Raw genomic sequence first — 17,424 nt, 5'->3', positions numbered from 1 at the left:
TTGGTACAGTTATTAGTAAATATAATTAATTTTTAAATGAAGCGTTGCATTAAAATGCAAGGATGAATATTCACATAAAAAATTTATTGTCATTTTTTATTTTTATAAAATATTAAAAATTACAAATATTTAAAATACTTTTTGTTTGTATTTTATTAACTCGTAATATTATTTATTAACCCACTAACGGACATAAAAGTTTTTCAAAATCTTAAGATCACAGTAAAAAGAAAACTTTTTTGATTAGACTCCACCTTTTTTTTTTAATTAAACAAAAATAAAATAAAAAATTCATAGTTTTCTTCATACAAATATAAAAAACGAATTTCCAATAATTTTTTTTGAAAACAATACAAATTATAAATATTTACTAACATTCGTTAAAAATCTATTACATAAAAAAAAAGTAAAAATCTATTACATAAAAATGCAAATTGTCTGTATTGTTTATAAAATTTTTTATACACTTCCTATACTACTTCCCCCACTTTTTGTACCTAAAACTCGAGCAGCATCAGCTGATACAAAAATTTACTGTAACTTTTTTTTCCATGCAATTTAAAAAAATATTTTCACCCTTATTATTATAAACGTCACTGGGATCTCTTATCACCAGACTAATAGACACATTATTATCACAAATTAAATTAATGTCTATTAATCTCATTGATCATCAGTGTCATGATAATTATAAATATTACAACTGCCAAAATTTAAGTATATCATTAATTAAAATATACTTAATATTTTTATATGACTGCGTTCGTCTCCTAAAAAAATTAACTAAATTCTTATTTTTCAAAATGGCGTACATAGTACAGTTGCGTCACAAAAGAATGACTTTACTCCGCCAATGTTTACAATCGTTATTACTGCGCATGCGCATCAGGGCAAAGACAATCGGCAACTTTAATTTGTACCGGGCCATGTTGCCCTCGCCTTGATGGTCCCAAAGGAGATGGATTAAATTAGAAGAATTCAATACGACCCGGTACAAATTAATGTCGCTGATTTTACATGCGCGTCTTATTGCTAAGTAGTGGAAAAAAATGTAATTCTTTAGCGGACTTAACTGTAAAATGTATAGTATGCTCGGAACAATACTTAGTATTGTTCAGAACTTAGTTACGGAAGCTGGGTCAGGTCACCTTCAACTTGAAAGAAAGTGGCTCTATCTCGCGTCCGCTTTCAACTTAAGAAAATGGCACCTTCGTGTCCACTTTCAACTTGTGCGCATATTGAAAGTGGACGTGAGGATATCACTTTTCCACAAGTTAAAAATGGACACGAGATAGAGCCACTTTCTTAGAAGTTGAAGGTAAGCTGGCCCAGCTTCCGTACTTAGTTAACTCGAACGCAGCCATATTAACCTAGAATTATTACATATTTGTTAACAAATAAAAGTATGATTAACTTAAATTATTAAGTCACGTTTCATATATTAAAATAATTAATTTAAAAATTACTATTGATTAATTGGTTGGTATAAAAAAAAGTATTGTTTTGTACGACGATCACGTTCAGTTTCGGCTAATTGCCCAGCATTAAGACCATTAACTTCTCCACATCTTGAGCTTATTTTTTTTTTTACTTGCCGACTCCATTCATCGATTGATAAATGAGTTTCAATGTCATTAAGAACTTTGCATACATCGGTAATAAACCAGGATCCTTTAATTATAATTAATTACTGAAATCTCTATTATATATTAAACTAATAAAAAAAAGTTTGGTTACCTTGTTCCTTATGACGTATGGCAACGTAACCTTTCATGGTAGATTTAAACAATAAAAATTCTTTCCTATAGTCAATTTTTTTGGCTTTCAATTGATTGCCATCAGCAAACAAATTTTTGGGCAACTTTATATTTTTATCACTCGAACTACATCCATCAACAGCGAGGTTATTTTTCGACGAAGCGATGCCAGTCGTGTCACCTTGACAAGCTTGAACAATAACTAGTTTCAATGTTTTTGACATTTCTTTCAGGCAAAGACATTTTTCTATGTCTTCAAATGTTATTTTTTTGTGATCACTGGAAATTATCCCATCTATTTATTGATAAGAAAAGATATACATTAATTTAAATTCAAATTTAAAAAGAGATCACAGTCGAGCTCCATTGACTTGGACAATTAGTCTATGAAGGAGCGGAAATTTCTTGAGATTTCCGAGTTAACGGATGCCCCTTCTCCCTTAAAAAGTAAACTATGACGCATGCGCTCTTACTTCTGCATGAATGATGCATAGATAAATATATGGGTGGAAGACAATGTAGTAGGGGTCAAGATTTAGGAGGTTCTGAGTTAATGGAGTCCGACTGTAATTGTTTGGAGGTTAAGTTACCGGGATATCCGTGACTCAGCAAACAAACAACGAAACAATCGTAATGTTTTGTTCTTCTAGTCGCATAGTGATGAATTTTTCTAACGATTTCATCGGCACGAAGATCTTCATAGCAACTTATCTCAAAACCTAAGTTTTTAAAAGTTTGTTTAAGATTTTCAACGTCTGCTTTACTGCCAGCACGATCTTCATACTGTAAATTACTTTGTTTTATTAAGTTATTGCTATTGTTATTATTTTTATTTTTACGGGGTAGTCAGATAAAATACTTACTGCAGTATTAGGAAAATTCATTTCATTAATAATTAAACACAGACCATTTTTAATAATTATTTTATCGGAATCGATTTCCTCGATTTTCTTTTTTAAATTTAAAGATTTTAATTTTGTAAACAATGATAATTTTCCATTGTTATTATTATTATTGTTAATAAAACATTGACTTTTATTAGCAAATTTTTTATTGTACCATTCAATATCGTGGAAAGTCGGTTTGTCAAAGTGTCCAAGTGGTTTTAAATATTTTAATAACGCACTTAAATCACCTCCAGCTGTAAAAAAAAAATGTATATATACACTTTTTAAATCGTATATACTAAAATTAAAAAACAATAACTAATTTATACTTATTCTCAATGACTATATAATACTTAAAAAAAAAAGACCTTAAATTTTTATATTAAAAAAGTGGCAATGGCTTTGTTCATGATTACTAACCCATGGAACAATTATCAATTATCATCATGAGTTGCTGGTCAAAACCCTGATCACTAAAATCTTTGTATATAAATTTTCTGGACTTACAGAAGACGACATACGAAAGATAATTTAGTAGCAGTCTTGTGTTAATTTTGTAAAAGTGTCTTGCGGAAAACCCTTACGTCTACGTCTTTATGTATCTATGAATCTGTCGCAGGATTTTACGCAAGATTTAAAGTCAAGATTTTTGTATTAATCGCACATGATATTGTACGAAATAATAGTGCAGATTTCTTACACATGATTCGTTGATAAAATCTCTTATACATTTCTTGAGCAAAATTTGCGCAAGAAATTCAATAAAGACATACTCACGCATTACTTGCGCAAGATTTGTTCAACAAGGGCTATATAACTGTCTCTGTTACTTTACCCCTTCCTTTGGCCTTCGACATATATAAATATATATACATATTTATATTTATCGCGCTTGTTGAGCAAATCTGTCGCAAGCCATGCGTGAGTGCCTTTAATAAATTTCCCGCGCAGGTTTTGCTGAAGAAATGCGTAAGTAATTTTATCAACAAGCCATGTGTTAGCTTGCACAATTCTTTAGATACAACCCTAGTGGCAATATTGATCAATTCTGGAGCAAATCTTGAGCAAGTCAAGGAGAATACAGCGAAATATTGTATCCGAATGTGATAGCTACTAGGGAATATAACCCAAAGTTTTTTGTAAGTCTGCGAAAAACTTTAAATTTAAAAGTCTTGACTAATATTTGCAACAAGACTCAGTCAGCAAGGCGTAGACAACTAGAATACCGATCACCAGATCTGCGTAAGATTTCCATAAAATTGTTATCTAGGAAGTTCTGAACAATAATGAACTTAATTTACTATACTCTGCACAGTTTAAAATTTTGTGTTCTTGTGTATAAAAATTCAATGGTTAAATATTTTTTGTCAATTGTTTGACACGATCAAGTGTAAATTTAACTAAAGTTGAATGTGTTGTTTGACCTCAACAAGTTTTAAACCTGCATTATTATTTGACACAAGTATAACGAGTTAAATTAACACAAAAAATTTAGTGCACCGTATGGGACATATAATTTGAGTTACATTCAACATAAATTTTTAAACTGTGTGTACTTGTCTCGTATGAACACCAGCAGCAAATATTGAAAATATTTCGAATTCACACAATAATTTAATACTTCACTTTTTACTCAGTGATATAGGAAGTGGATGATATCGTAGAGGAAGTGGACGACGTTACATATGAAGTAGATGGCATTGTACAGGAACTGAAAGCTCTTATATAGGAAGTAACAGATATTGTGAAGGAACAGGAAGCTCTTGAATAGAAAGCGGAAGCTCTTGTAAAAGAAACGGATACACTTGTTAAAAAAACGTAGACGATATACAAAGTTCATCACTTTTTTTTTGTGCTAATGAAATTTATGAGAAAATTGAGTTTAAGTTCCTGAGAAAAATACTAATGATTAATTTTAAAACCGATGGTTAGAATATGTTAAATTTTCTTAATTAAACTGCCAGTCAAGTATACTATTGTATATTGTTTCTTTTAAAACGCGATAACCTATATATTTTATGGCGCTCATACAAAACTAATCGACTATCACCATCATAAAAAAAAAAATTTAGATTTATGGGAGATTTTATCAAACTCATTGAACTCTAAGTTTTTTTTTCAGTATTACTCAATTCTTTTTTAAATAAACTTTTTACAAACATCTGACAATTTATATATACAGATATATGATGCTGATGATTGTTATAAATTTTTATCGATGATAGAAATTTTATTATTTTTTATGATACTAAAAATACGCGGCATTTAATTTGAAATTTTTAGTAAATAATTATTGAAATTTATTTACTGTGGGTAATTTACAATAAAATAATTTACTCAGCATTTTCTTTCGACTAGTTTAAGTCAACATTAGTAATTTTTATCAATTTGCTGTAAAACTAAACTGACATTTTTTTTTATGAATAAAATTTTATGAGTAATTTTTACTGCTGTACTTTTTGCATCATAAAAACAGTAATAATAATTTTGTTTATTATTGAGAATAAGGAAAATTTTGTTCCAGCCATATCTTTATGATAAAAATGTTATAAAATTTGGTATCGTTGTAGAAGTCTTGACTTGAATTTGTGCTTTTTCATGGTTTAAATTTATTTTTTATTGCCGAGTATCAAGATAAATAAATTTATCTGCATAATTTGAAATACATTTTAATTTCGCGGGAAAAAAGACAATGGTATTATTTTCTTTAAGTAAAATAATATTTTAAATATTCTGCCGCTGAATACAACTGAATATTAGTAAATATGTAAACAGCTATTATTCATATTAGTAAGAAAGAATAAGAAAAATTTAGTCCATGACGTCTCTATGATAATAAAAACTAAACAAATTTAATTTGGTAACAGTAAAAAGGTCTTGACTTATGACTATTAGTTCAATGTCTTACCGTTTTCTAAATAATTATTAATATATATAAATTTCTCGCTAAAATATATTGATATGATAGTATAAAATTACTGATCTCAAAATTTTAAAATATTTTGAGATTAAGCATACGGAAAGAACAAGATGGTACTGGCTACTATCCCGGATTACACTCAGTCACCCCGAGTCAAAACACAAATTCTAGTTTAGTCCTCAAAAGCCTCAATGAGAACTATGAGGTGTAAATGCGAATAATTTATCGATTTTAAATTATAACTAAGATCTCAAAATCCTCAACGAATGAAAAGTTATATTTCGGACTTTGAAAAATTTTAGATAGAAAAGGGAGGGGAGAGAATACGTCGAATGAGACTTTTGAGCTTCAAATGTGGATAAAATTATTCCTGTACGTTTTGGGTATTTTGAGGCTCTAATCCAGATTATGTTATTTCAGTTTAGTCCTCAAAGTGGTAAAATTGGTCGTAACTACTACTTTGAGGACTAAATGAAGATAACTTTCTGTACTGTTGTCAATCTTAAAATTCTAAATTGATCCTGAAAACCCTTATTGAGAACTTTGAGACTTAAATCCGAATTTGCTTTTTGACTCGGGACATCTGAGGTAAAAAAAAATTTCAGATATTACTCAGTACTGCCTAGATTGTAAAGAGTTTCATCTGAATTATATTCAGTTTCATCTCAGAGAGAAGTTTTCAGTGGAACAAAATAACTAAATTTTTTCTAAGAATCTCGTGATTATACAATTATCGAAATCAATCAGTTTGCGAATTAATGACCAGATTTGCCTTATTAAACTTCAATGACATTAAAAATTAAAAAAATATCTGACTGTTAATTAGTAAGGTTTTAATAAACAATTAAATTTGAATCAGACTGCATGTTGTTCATAATAATTACTATCAATAACGATCATAATAATAGTGTATATTTATTTACCTGGTGTAATTTTAATAAATCCAATAGATAACCAATAGAGCGCATGAATTTCCATTAAAAATATATCCCTCAGCCGTTGATCACTTTCAAAACCAACATCTTTTTCACTGTAAATTGATTTCAAAAATTCCTTCGTCTCTTTATCTCCCAGCGATTCAAATAATTTGAATAAAATTTTATTGGCAACGTTTATTTTGCCAACAATCCGCGATTGCAGTGGACAATATTGCTGATACAAATCATCAACAATCAATCCCAGTTGATTAATAATCATTTTGTTATTAATAATACACAAGGCTTCAATAAACTTATCCTTCCAATCAGCAACATCGGCAATTAAATCATATAATATGTAAACACTACCCTCGTTATTTTTATAGTCTTCATTAAAAATAACTTTTTCATTATAGCTGATTAACTTTAGCATAAAGTTATGATAAATGTTGGCATTAATTTTATCGGCGATACATAGAAATATGATTGATATTTTTTGGTTTATATTCAAATCATTTTCTATGATATTTATTATATTTTTGTCAAGTACTTGGGTGTAATTTGACAGATTTGATTTACAAGGTAATGCGTCTGTTCTTAAAGTACTCATTTTCTGTAAATTTATAAATTTAATTATAATTATAATTATTTAAGAGGTTAATTAACTTACGTACGATATAAAATGTATTTGAATAATTTAAATAATAAAACTTAAAAAAAATTTGAAAATAAACTTTTTAAATCACATGGTATTGAAATATTAATAATTATTGACCATTTAATTTTTGAATTGAAATAAATATGAAACAGTATTCATATATAAGTGAAATATGAGACACTGCCATTGTTTTTGTTATCAGCTAAAAAATTCCGCGAAAAATAATTTTATTGGCTAGCGCGCAATAAAATATTTCCAATAAATGCGCATGCGCGGATTTATAAGCACGCGAAACTTTTAAATTTTGACATTAAGGGCGTGTTCAGAAACACACTCTGGAAGAGAAATATTCAACTTCTGCGTTCAGAAATATCCTCTAGTCGAACCATAGATGCGATTTAACATTACAAAGGTACTAATCACACTTGGATAGGTAATTTTTCACCGCCAGAGTATATTTCTGAACACGCTCTAAATTTTTATAAAAATTGATTTTTTTTTACTATAGATAATTAGTAATTAATTGATAAAATTATGCAGATTTAGAATTGATAATTTATTATTAAAAAAAATTATTGAATTAAATTTTGAATTACGCGCTTTTACTTTGCGCGGCCATTTTGAAATTACAAACGCACATGCGCGACTATGGCAGCTAAATTGGCGCGATAAAGTGGACAAAAAAAATCGTTAGCTAATTTTTGTTTAAATAATTCGTTGTTTTTATTATTTTAATGGTTAATTTAAAAGTTTGTTAGTTTATAAATAATGAATTTGTCATGTGCAATTTGTTGCTCGCGTTTAGATCCGAGTGATGATATTTTTTCAACTAGTTGTGGTCATGTTTTTCATTATCCGTGTTTGACACAATGGCTGGAAAGGTTAGAATTTTTAGTTATCTAATATTGTTTATAAATAAATCACTTCATATATTTATATATTTATTTTTATATTTTAATACAAGAAAATAACAAAATGACGAAGTATTCAAACTAATGTAGTTTTTAATTTTTAATCTAAAAGTTCAAACAAAAGTTTATGTTTATTATTTTTTCATGAATTAAATAATTATATATATATATATATATATATATAATTTATGAAAAAATAATAATTTATATTTGCAATATTAATAATACATTTTTTTTATGTTTATACTTAAATATCAGATAAACTATTGGAGATACTATGAAAATGACAAGGACCAAATTTATAGAGAATAAAATTCTCTTTAAAAAATGTATCAGTCATTTTTTTCATAAATTCAATATTTTAGAAACTACAAGTCCTAAAAGTCAATATTCAATTTTTCGAAAAAAGTCTTAATTTTTTTTAATTTGCTTGCAACTCAAAAGTTTAGACAAAATTGAAGATTACAAAAAAAATTAAAGAGACAAAATTTGTAGAGGATGAAATTCTCTTTAAAAAATCTATCATTCATTTTTTTCATAAATTCAATATTTTAAAAACTACAAGTCAATATTCAATTTTTCTAAATAAGTCTTAATTTTTTTTAATTTGCTTGCCACTCAAAAATCTAGACAAAATTAAAAATTACAAAAAAAATCAAAGAGACAAAATTTGTAGAGGATGAAATTCTCTTTAAAAAATCTATCATTCATTTTTTTCATAAATTCAATATTTTAAAAACTACAAGTCAATATTCAATTTTTCGAAAAAAGTCTTTATTTTTTTTTAATTTGCTTGCAACTCAAAAATCTAGACAAAATTCAAAATTACAAAAAAAATCACAGAGATCAAATTTGTAGAGGATAAAATTATTGATAAATTTGTCCCTGAGCATTTGTTATTTTAATCTAATAGCTGAGAAGATAGAGCCCACAATAAATAAATAAAAATTTGTATTTTTCTATTGATTAATTAAATTTTTCAAATAATTTCATTAATTCATAAATAATTAATAACTTGTCAATGAATTTAATGTTACCAGGTCAAAAACATGTCCTCAGTGTCGTGAAAGAACAAGTAATTCAAAAATCCATCGGCTTTATTTTAATATAACAGCCAACGACTCGATTCGCGATGACGCTGTTTTACTTCAAGAGCGAGTTGATAATATGCAGTTTCAGGTTTTAATGAAAGATAAAGAAATATCAAACCTAAAAGGTGATGCAAATAAATATAAACACCAAACAGCTGGACTGAGAAAGGAAGTGTTGAAATTAGAAAATGAACTACAGCAGAAAAATACCGCAATTGGTGCTCTGAGAGAGCAAGCAAAACATTTTAAAGCTGCTAGCGAAGAAGCAAAAAAATATAAAGAGCAAGCTGATATATTTAAAACCAAATTGGAAGACATTAAAGAGTAATTATTTATATTTAATTAATTAATTCATTACAAAATGTAATTATGTATTTATTGTTTTATTAACTTTTAGCGTTCAAATGATTTTAACATCAACCGATTCAGAAGTTGATGACATTATTACGTCAACTGATGAACGCAAACTTTCAATTTATGTCACTGTTTTAAAAAGGTATCAAATTTTTTATAAATGCGGTAATTAAAAATATTGATGATAAATTTGTATTCTTATTGATAGAGAGTTGACAAAATCTGGGGAAAATCGTCGTGTACATAGAGAACAAATAAGAAAATTAAGAGATGATTTAATGAGAGCTAATGGAGAAATTGATCGATTACGCGAACAATTAAAAAGAACCGCGTAAGTACCTATTAAATTTCTTTATATTTTTATTCATAGTGTATTCAGTAAAAATGATCTACCTAAAGATCGGAACGTTTTTCGCGTATCGAAAATGAAATGTATACGTAATTTGACTGCTTGAGTAGTTGGGGTTGGCCTGAAATCTTTGGCAGATATGCTAGCGCGTATGCGAAACATTTCAAAAATCTAGATCCAGTAGATTTTTTACTTTTTATTGATGTACCTGAAGATCGGAACGTTTTTCGCGCTACGAAAATGAAAAAAAATTATGTTTGACTGCTAAAGGGGTAGTTCCAGAAGTTAGGAGTGGCCTAAGATTTTCAGCTGACATACCAGCATCTACATGCGAAACATTTCAGAAATCTAGTCATCCAGTAGATTTTTTACTTTCCAATTTTTTTTTTGTGGCGCGAAAAACGTTCCGATTTCCAGGTACATTTTTACTTTTGTTTCGCGAAATACGTTCTGATTTTTACAATTTGGAAATTCACGAATAATTCGAAAACTGACGAATAGTTCAAATATTTTGAATTATTCGAACATTTCTAATATTGAGTTATTTTTGTCAAAGTTTTTCTCTCAAACAAAAACTCTAAACGTAAAATAAATATCAAGTCTTTAATGGCCTGGGTCCAAGTTACCCCAGGAAATTAAAAAATTTTATTTCTACTACTTCTATTTCTACTTAATTTCTAGTAGTTTTTAATAAAATAGTGGATTATTAAAATAATTTTAAAAAAATCTATTTTAGAAATATTGAGGGAGTTATGACTAGATTGGAAACTGAAAATACAGAGCTGAGACACCGTTTGGAAGAAATACTGGACACGCAGAATATCAAAAGTAATGATAATGAAACGAAAAAAGATAATGGAAAAAAAAATTCGATGAAAACGAATTCGCAGACTAATATACTGACAGCTAAAGATACCAATGCTACGAATAGTAATAATAATTTTAAAAGTCCCAGCCAAGTTGATGATGACATTGATTTGACTTTGGTAAATCCCCGTTACAAAGTGCAGAATATGGTGCCGGATATGAAAAGAAAATTATCTACTCTTAACACGGGATCTAGTTTGTCTGGTAATTCAATTTTGTCAAAAAAACCACGTCCTGCATATGATCCAATGGTAATTATCTATTTAAATTTTTAATATTATTAGTAAGTTCATACGTTAGCAGTAATCTTAGTGGAAGAGATCTCCGAGGTTTACTCTCTTTCTGGGTCGAGATTAATGGGGAAGGTGTCTGTAACACAGATTCTGATGACACAGATGTATTAATGATCCAAATCCCGTTGATTCAGATCCCAAATATCCAGATTCCCAATGACACAGATAATCAACCGCACTCAGATTCTGATGACACAGATTGACTTTCTTACTTACCGACCGTAGATCTTAAATACAAGATTTTCTTAGACGGTGATCCTGATAGCCAAATTGGCTATAAACTGACGTCAAACTAACAGCCCCCTGTCTAGAAAATCTCATAGAATCCAATAGATTCTCATAAATTCCCATAGAGATTTTATAAGAATGAATGAGTTCTACGAGAAGTTCTATAGTTAAGTGTAGGGCCATCTGAAATTTTTTTTTACGTCGGATGTAACTGAGTATAATCCGTGATGGTAGCCAGTACCATCTTGTTCTTTCTATTCTTACAATTTACAACACAACAACTCTGGTGTCTCATTTTTTTTTAATTTATAAAAATTAAAACAAAATAAATACTTTCACGTGTGCTTGCTTACAATTTTTGTAATAATAGCCTCCTGTAACACCAAAAGTAACCACTGCGAGCGCTTCAGTCGATTTAATTTCTCCTACCATGGCTTCACTCAGAGCAAATAGGACCTTATACAATCGGAGACATTAATTTGAGTCGGTTTCTAAATAGATTCAAACGTAAAAACCAACTAAAACCGACTCAAATTAATGTCCCCGATTGTACATACAGCTATAAGAATCTATCGGATTTTTTAAGTAGGACCGCAAAAATTGGTATTTCCAAAGTTGATAGACACTTTCTAAGAAAGTTGGTGGCAAAAGTTAGCAATTCCTAAGTTGACGGAAAGTTACCTTCAATTTTCTCAGAAACCTGCCTTCAAATTGTGGCTCTTTCCTGGCGCCAACTTTTTCAGAAAGTTGACGGTAACCAAAAGTTGCAAAAGCTAGAGTTGTCGACAACTTGTCGTCAAGTTGGTCGTAAACTAATGAATACCAACTTTTTGACGAGCAACTCGTGATATCAGAGTATTTTCCTATGGGTTTTCTATAGATTTTTTATAAATTTTCTTAGACCGTGACGGTGTGTCTCCGTGTATCTTAACCTATGCATCATTTATGTAGATGTAAAAGCGCATGTGTATAGTTTACTTTTTAAAGAAGAAAGGGCATCCGTTAACTCGGAAACTCTAATCAATTTCCACTCCTCTGTAGATTAACTGTCCGAGTTAATGGAATTCGGCTGTATTGCAAATCTGTATTACACCCTTAATAGCATCAATTTTTCTTCGGCTTTACGAGTATAAATATTTTATTAACAGAAATGTTTGTTCTTTTGTGAAAACCGATTCACAATTAACGACAGTTATAGGTTATGAATTTTGTTTTGATTGTTCGACAGCATTTGTCACTATCTAATCTACTCTACTGCCCCTAGTGGATTTTGTCATAAGTGCGATTGGAAAAAAAACTAATACCAGTTCTTTATATAATTTATCTTAAATAATACTTTGTAATATATTTTTTACAAAAGATTATTATATTTATTACTTAATAGGCTCTAACAAGACCACGGGATGAAACGTACATCTCAGACGGACTCGGTGGTTATAAAAAATTTGAAGAATTTCCTACTGGTAATAAAAATATAATTAAAAAAAAATCAACCGTACGATCAAATTCAGCATCGGGACGAAAACCAAAATCTCAAGCCAATGATTTGCTCAATCGTAATCTTGATGAATTTGTCGACTTAACGTAAACAATAATTATTTATTTAAAAAGAAAAAAAATCAAAATTTTATACAACATATTTATTTATTTATAAGAAAAACAAAATAGACGACTGATCAATAACTCACAATTAAAATAATTGCGTTTTATTTATGTACTTTATTTTTATTCATGTATTTGGTTTATGTTTATATTTATTTGTTGAATATTTTTAATTAATAACACGTTATTAAAATGTTAATTCATTTAACAAAAAATCCAGTGGTTTAATTTTACACACAGTAACTTTTTTTTTAGTTGATTAGAAAATTCGAAAATAATAATAAAATAAAATCAAAATGATGAAGTTATGATGTTTCAATAATTCATTAATGATTAAGAAATGATGTTTTGATTATTGTCATTGTCATAATGTTTATTGATCAATTGAATTTTAAAAATAAAAATGTAAATAATTTTATAATTAATAAAAAAATATAAAATTATTAAATATCAATTTTTTTTACTGAACTATCATTTTTTACAATTATCAAAAAGTTTAACGATGTAAATCTAATGGAGGGTTTGTGTGTGTAGCTAAATATTCTTCCATTTGTTGCTGTAATTCTTGAGCTCGAGATCTCCTCCTTGATGCTTTCGTACCCTGTACGATTCCAATTATAATTATTTTGAATATTATCTACAAAAATAAATAATATTAAAATTGGAAAACTTGTAAATTTTTTTAACTGTTAGGATTTATTCAAATTTTTATCAGTGGCGCGTAATTAGTGTAAAAATTATCATTAAAATTATTTCTAATCTAAAAAAAAGTAAGAGTATTCCCAGACTATACCTCATATATTTGGCAAATATTCAAAAAGAATCAACTGTCGTTACCGTATTACAATTTTATTAATTACTCAAAAAGAAGTTGAAACATTAATTAAAAAAAGGACAACGTAATTCAAATTTCGCAGAGATAAATTCAAAAAAGTTGGAAAATCTGACATGCATAACTCATTTACTCATTCAAAAAGTGATCAATAGGGGACGCTTCTATACACAAGAAAGTATAGCCAAAATTTTTTCATTAATTGCCAGTTTTGTTTTGATTAATTATTATTAAACTAAAAGGATTTGGATAGAAATTTTCATAAAGGGTTTTCTATTTAAGACTTCAAATGTAATAAACAATAAAATAGATTAATAGGTTATGTATTTTTTAAGTTAATGTGTTTACCAACGTCCGTACAAACTGACGGCCATCACAGTTTTTTTTCAATCATTATTTTTAAAAGAAGCGAATTTAAATTGGGTTCGTTTTATTTATGAATAAATTATCTTTCAAATGGTACGAATTTTGTTCTAGTTGAGAATATTTGAATGTGTAAATATGAGTTTTACGTGAGTGAATCAGATGGGATCGAGTAACCGGTAGCAGATCACATCTCACTGCTTCGCAGTTGAGATGTGCAAAAAAGTTACTTACAGTTCTTATCAATGTGGAATTGAACGACAATTTGTAAATAAATTGCAGCCTAGAAAATTTGAAAATTCGGTTTATAATATTGGCATGAAGATTTTACTGCAATTTGTTTAACGAATATTGCGTTTAACTTTCAATTAATGCTTTAACTTTTTTTTAAATTAATTGATAAAATTTGAACGCGGTTATGACATTTCAAGGTCATTGAATATTTATAAAAAGTATGTGGTATTTTCTGAGAATGGCCTTAAAAAAAACTTAACTTACTATCAGAATAATTATAAAAATTTTTTTTTTTGACGACATTTTTTTACAACACCCCGTACTTTGACGAGAATCAGTTCCTGGATTCGCCTCAACATCGTTCATATTTATATTTTCTTTAGATACTTTGTATTAAAATATAATTTCGCTGACAACTGATATAAATTTAAATGATCACTTGGTATTTACTTAACATTCCATATGCTGTCAGAAACTGACTATATAGTGAGTAATTAAGTAAAACAGTCACACGTAATGGATCATCATTTTTTGTTTATTTTATTTTTAATATAAAAGCACGTTTTAGTGATAAATATTGCAATATATATAAATATTTAAAATAAAAACAAATGCAGTATTTTTTTTTTAAACAACGCGATTCATCTTATTTATTAAGAACTGAGAATAGAATGAGTTAAATATATATACATATAATTCGATATTTAATTTTATACATATATATATATATAATGGCCTTAGATAAATGCAGTAGACCCTTGAGTTTTACTGTAATTTTGATATTTCGTCAGTTAAAAATTTTCAATACGAAATTGGTCATGCGAGGGTCCGAATTTTCAAAACTTTTTTTTTGCGGACCTATTGTTCGTAAATAAACTTTTCGTAATCCGTTGATTAGCGAAAAAAATTAACTCAGTTTATTTGAATTCATAATCAATGTAATTATTCAACAACAAAATTTTCTTTTTTAATTTTCCAATAAATATCTTAGTATTTTTCCTTTAATTTTTTAAAATCACCTTTGAAAATTGAACTAATATTTCTTCGAAATAATGATATTTGTTATCGTATCGCCATCTTTACGTTCAGTTATTTTTTTAGTAAATTTAATCATGTTCATTGGCAACAGGAATGAATCTTCACTCAAAACTTTATTATCAATAATAAATTCTCGATTATTCAAATAATTAATAATTACATTTAAAAACCCAATATATTTGTTAGCCTGCTTAACAAATATAACCACATCCTTAACTGATTTATGTTGAGATTTATCTATTTTAACTTTGATATTATCAATGTAATGCTTTACTTTATCGATAAATTTTTTAAATTTCTCCATGTAGAGTTCAAAATTTTTCTTCATCATTTCAGATACGTCTTTTACCGTCCATTCATCTGTCATCGTAAGAACAATACCTTCTTTTAATTGTTTTACTTTCCTCTTATACAATTCACGAAAATATTCTACAACTTTTTCTATTTCCGACAATACAATTTTGTAATGTTTTAAAATATTCGACCAATTTTCGGCCATTGATTCTTTATAATCTTCATAATTTTTCATTTCAAAAGCTTCCATTACAATTTAAAAGTCTACCAATTTCAATTCCTTATTTAAAATTATTTTTCTATACTAATAAAACTTTTTAATTAATAAAAAATTTGTAATTTAAAATTTAAATTACTCACTGCTTATTTAATAAGAAAATTATTCTATTACTAGTCACAATATTTATATAAAACTATATATAAATAATATGAAACCATATGATGAACAAAATTACACATAAATTTCGAATTTAAATAAAAATATTAAAAATGGCGGGCTTACGTTTAATTTAAATTCGATGTTGATTCACCAAATGCTTCGTTCCGACTGTCCTCCATTTTAAATTCAATTCCCCCTCTCTTTTTACTGCGCGAGCGCGCGGGTGCGCGCTCACCCCCACCACTTGCGCAGTAGACTCCAAGCTGAGGGACTTAGAGTCTGGGCCGTTGGATACTTTGAACTTTATTACTAAACTTGCACGTGTTTTTGTTATCGTGACGACGTAATTATCATTTGCTTTAGTGGTTACCTCACAGTCATTATTTAATTTTTAAAGATTATATTTAATCTAGTGTCATTAATAAATTTAGTAGACACTGTAAATATCCAAAGGTCACTTCAAACCAAACTTTGTTTTCGTTGTTGTTTCTTAAATATTTATTATTATTTTCAAATCACGTGGATAATAATAAAAATAGTAGTGACTTTTATGGCACGTGGCCCTATCGGGACAATATTCAAAAAGGAACCAAAAAAAAAATAGTAACTTTTAATTAATTAATTAAATGTGTTGTTAAAAGTGTCGAGTGTTAGTGTTTATTTATATACTTTTTTTTTTGTAAACAATCAACATCAGTTTATTTTTTTACAAAATTAAAATGGCGGGTGTGTATAAGTTGAATAAATGTTTTTTTTTTTTTTTTTTTAATTAAATTGTAACAATTTAGTTAATTAATTAGTGATGTATAAATAAATTTTTTGACTTTTTTTGTTTGGTGAAAAGAACTTGAAAAATTGAATTTTTTGTTTACGAGTTTGAAGTTAAAATTTAAATTAATTAGTGTGATTATTTGTGTCAGTGGTTTGTGTTGTGATAATTGAGTTTTAGTAAAAAAAATATAAACAAGTTTGTGACAATAAATTATAATTTAATTGATAATTCAAAATGGGTGATTATAGCTCGGGAAAAATCAGCTTTTTTGAGAGGGTAAGTTTTATTTTAATTATTACTTTTAAATAATAATCATAAGTATTTTTTTTAAATTACTGTCAATGCAGTAGACAATCAGCTTTTGAATTTAGCAGAGGTCAATTATTTTTGAAAAATTATACATCAGAAAGTAAAATATTAAGAGAATTAATTTTTCAGTGTGAGTGTAGCAGATATAAGACAATTTTTGAATTTTAAATAAATAAATTAATCAATTTAAATCTTGAAATTTTAAAAAATGCACGTTCTGATTTTTCAATTTTCTACATGTGCATATTTTTAGTTTTTTTTTTCGCGTCAATGATCTGTTGAAAATATTTGATTGTCTGCTAACTTCAGGACCATTCACTTTTTGGTTATCAAGTAAAAACAAAAAAACAGTTTTTTTCATTTACAAAA

General features: G+C 27.8%; 3 protein-coding genes across 4 annotated transcripts in view; 2 read left to right on the top strand and 1 right to left on the bottom strand.

Annotated features, from left to right (window-relative positions):
• Nucleotides 1-154: 154 nt before the first annotated feature.
• On the bottom strand, nucleotides 155-7,351 carry LOC130672727 (caspase-8). Of its 2 annotated transcripts, none has more exons than XM_057477432.1 (6): nucleotides 7,152-7,351; nucleotides 6,488-7,094; nucleotides 2,621-2,898; nucleotides 2,348-2,540; nucleotides 1,738-2,052; nucleotides 155-1,671 (listed from the first exon to the last, which is right to left on the bottom strand). In XM_057477432.1, the coding sequence occupies exons 2-6, from the start codon at nucleotides 7,089-7,091 to the stop codon at nucleotides 1,466-1,468; spliced, it is 1,596 nt and encodes a 531-aa protein (XP_057333415.1). In that variant the 5' UTR covers nucleotides 7,092-7,094; nucleotides 7,152-7,351; the 3' UTR covers nucleotides 155-1,465. The 2 variants fall into 2 exon arrangements, with proteins under 2 accessions (XP_057333415.1, XP_057333414.1); XM_057477431.1 differs by having other exon boundaries at nucleotides 7,156-7,351.
• Nucleotides 7,352-7,774: 423 nt separating this feature from the next.
• On the top strand, nucleotides 7,775-13,073 carry LOC130673433 (E3 ubiquitin-protein ligase TRAIP-like). Its single transcript, XM_057478435.1, has 6 exons — nucleotides 7,775-8,020; nucleotides 9,091-9,465; nucleotides 9,539-9,637; nucleotides 9,704-9,826; nucleotides 10,581-10,962; nucleotides 12,617-13,073. Exons 1-6 carry the CDS (start codon nucleotides 7,908-7,910, stop codon nucleotides 12,818-12,820), a joined length of 1,296 nt encoding a protein of 431 aa, XP_057334418.1. The 5' UTR covers nucleotides 7,775-7,907; the 3' UTR covers nucleotides 12,821-13,073.
• A 3,876-nt stretch (nucleotides 13,074-16,949) lies between these two features.
• Nucleotides 16,950-17,424, top strand: part of LOC130673431 (RAC serine/threonine-protein kinase) — a 71,986-nt gene continuing 71,511 nt past the window's right edge. Inside the window, exon 1 of the mRNA XM_057478433.1 lies at nucleotides 16,950-17,022. Coding sequence (XP_057334416.1) covers nucleotides 16,981-17,022 — 42 coding nt within the window. The 5' untranslated portion in view covers nucleotides 16,950-16,980. The remainder of the gene's footprint in view (nucleotides 17,023-17,424) is intronic.

This window comes from Microplitis mediator, chromosome 8 (genome assembly GCF_029852145.1).
Source record: "Microplitis mediator isolate UGA2020A chromosome 8, iyMicMedi2.1, whole genome shotgun sequence".
NCBI classification, from domain to species: Eukaryota; Metazoa; Arthropoda; class Insecta; order Hymenoptera; family Braconidae; genus Microplitis; species Microplitis mediator.
This window is presented reverse-complemented; position numbering and strand designations above follow the sequence as displayed.

Coding starts and splice junctions, on each gene's coding strand:
- LOC130672727 (XM_057477432.1), bottom strand. CDS start 7,091: ATGAGTACTTTAAGAACAGACGCATTACCTTGTAAATCAAATCTGTCA. Junction 2,541..2,620: donor TGAATTTTCCTAATACTGCA/GTAAGTATTTTA, acceptor AGTAATTTACAG/TATGAAGATCGTGCTGGCAG. Junction 1,672..1,737: donor CATACGTCATAAGGAACAAG/GTAACCAAACTT, acceptor TTATAATTAAAG/GATCCTGGTTTATTACCGAT.
- LOC130673433 (XM_057478435.1), top strand. CDS start 7,908: ATGAATTTGTCATGTGCAATTTGTTGCTCGCGTTTAGATCCGAGTGAT. Junction 8,021..9,090: donor TTGACACAATGGCTGGAAAG/GTTAGAATTTTT, acceptor TAATGTTACCAG/GTCAAAAACATGTCCTCAGT. Junction 9,638..9,703: donor TATGTCACTGTTTTAAAAAG/GTATCAAATTTT, acceptor TCTTATTGATAG/AGAGTTGACAAAATCTGGGG.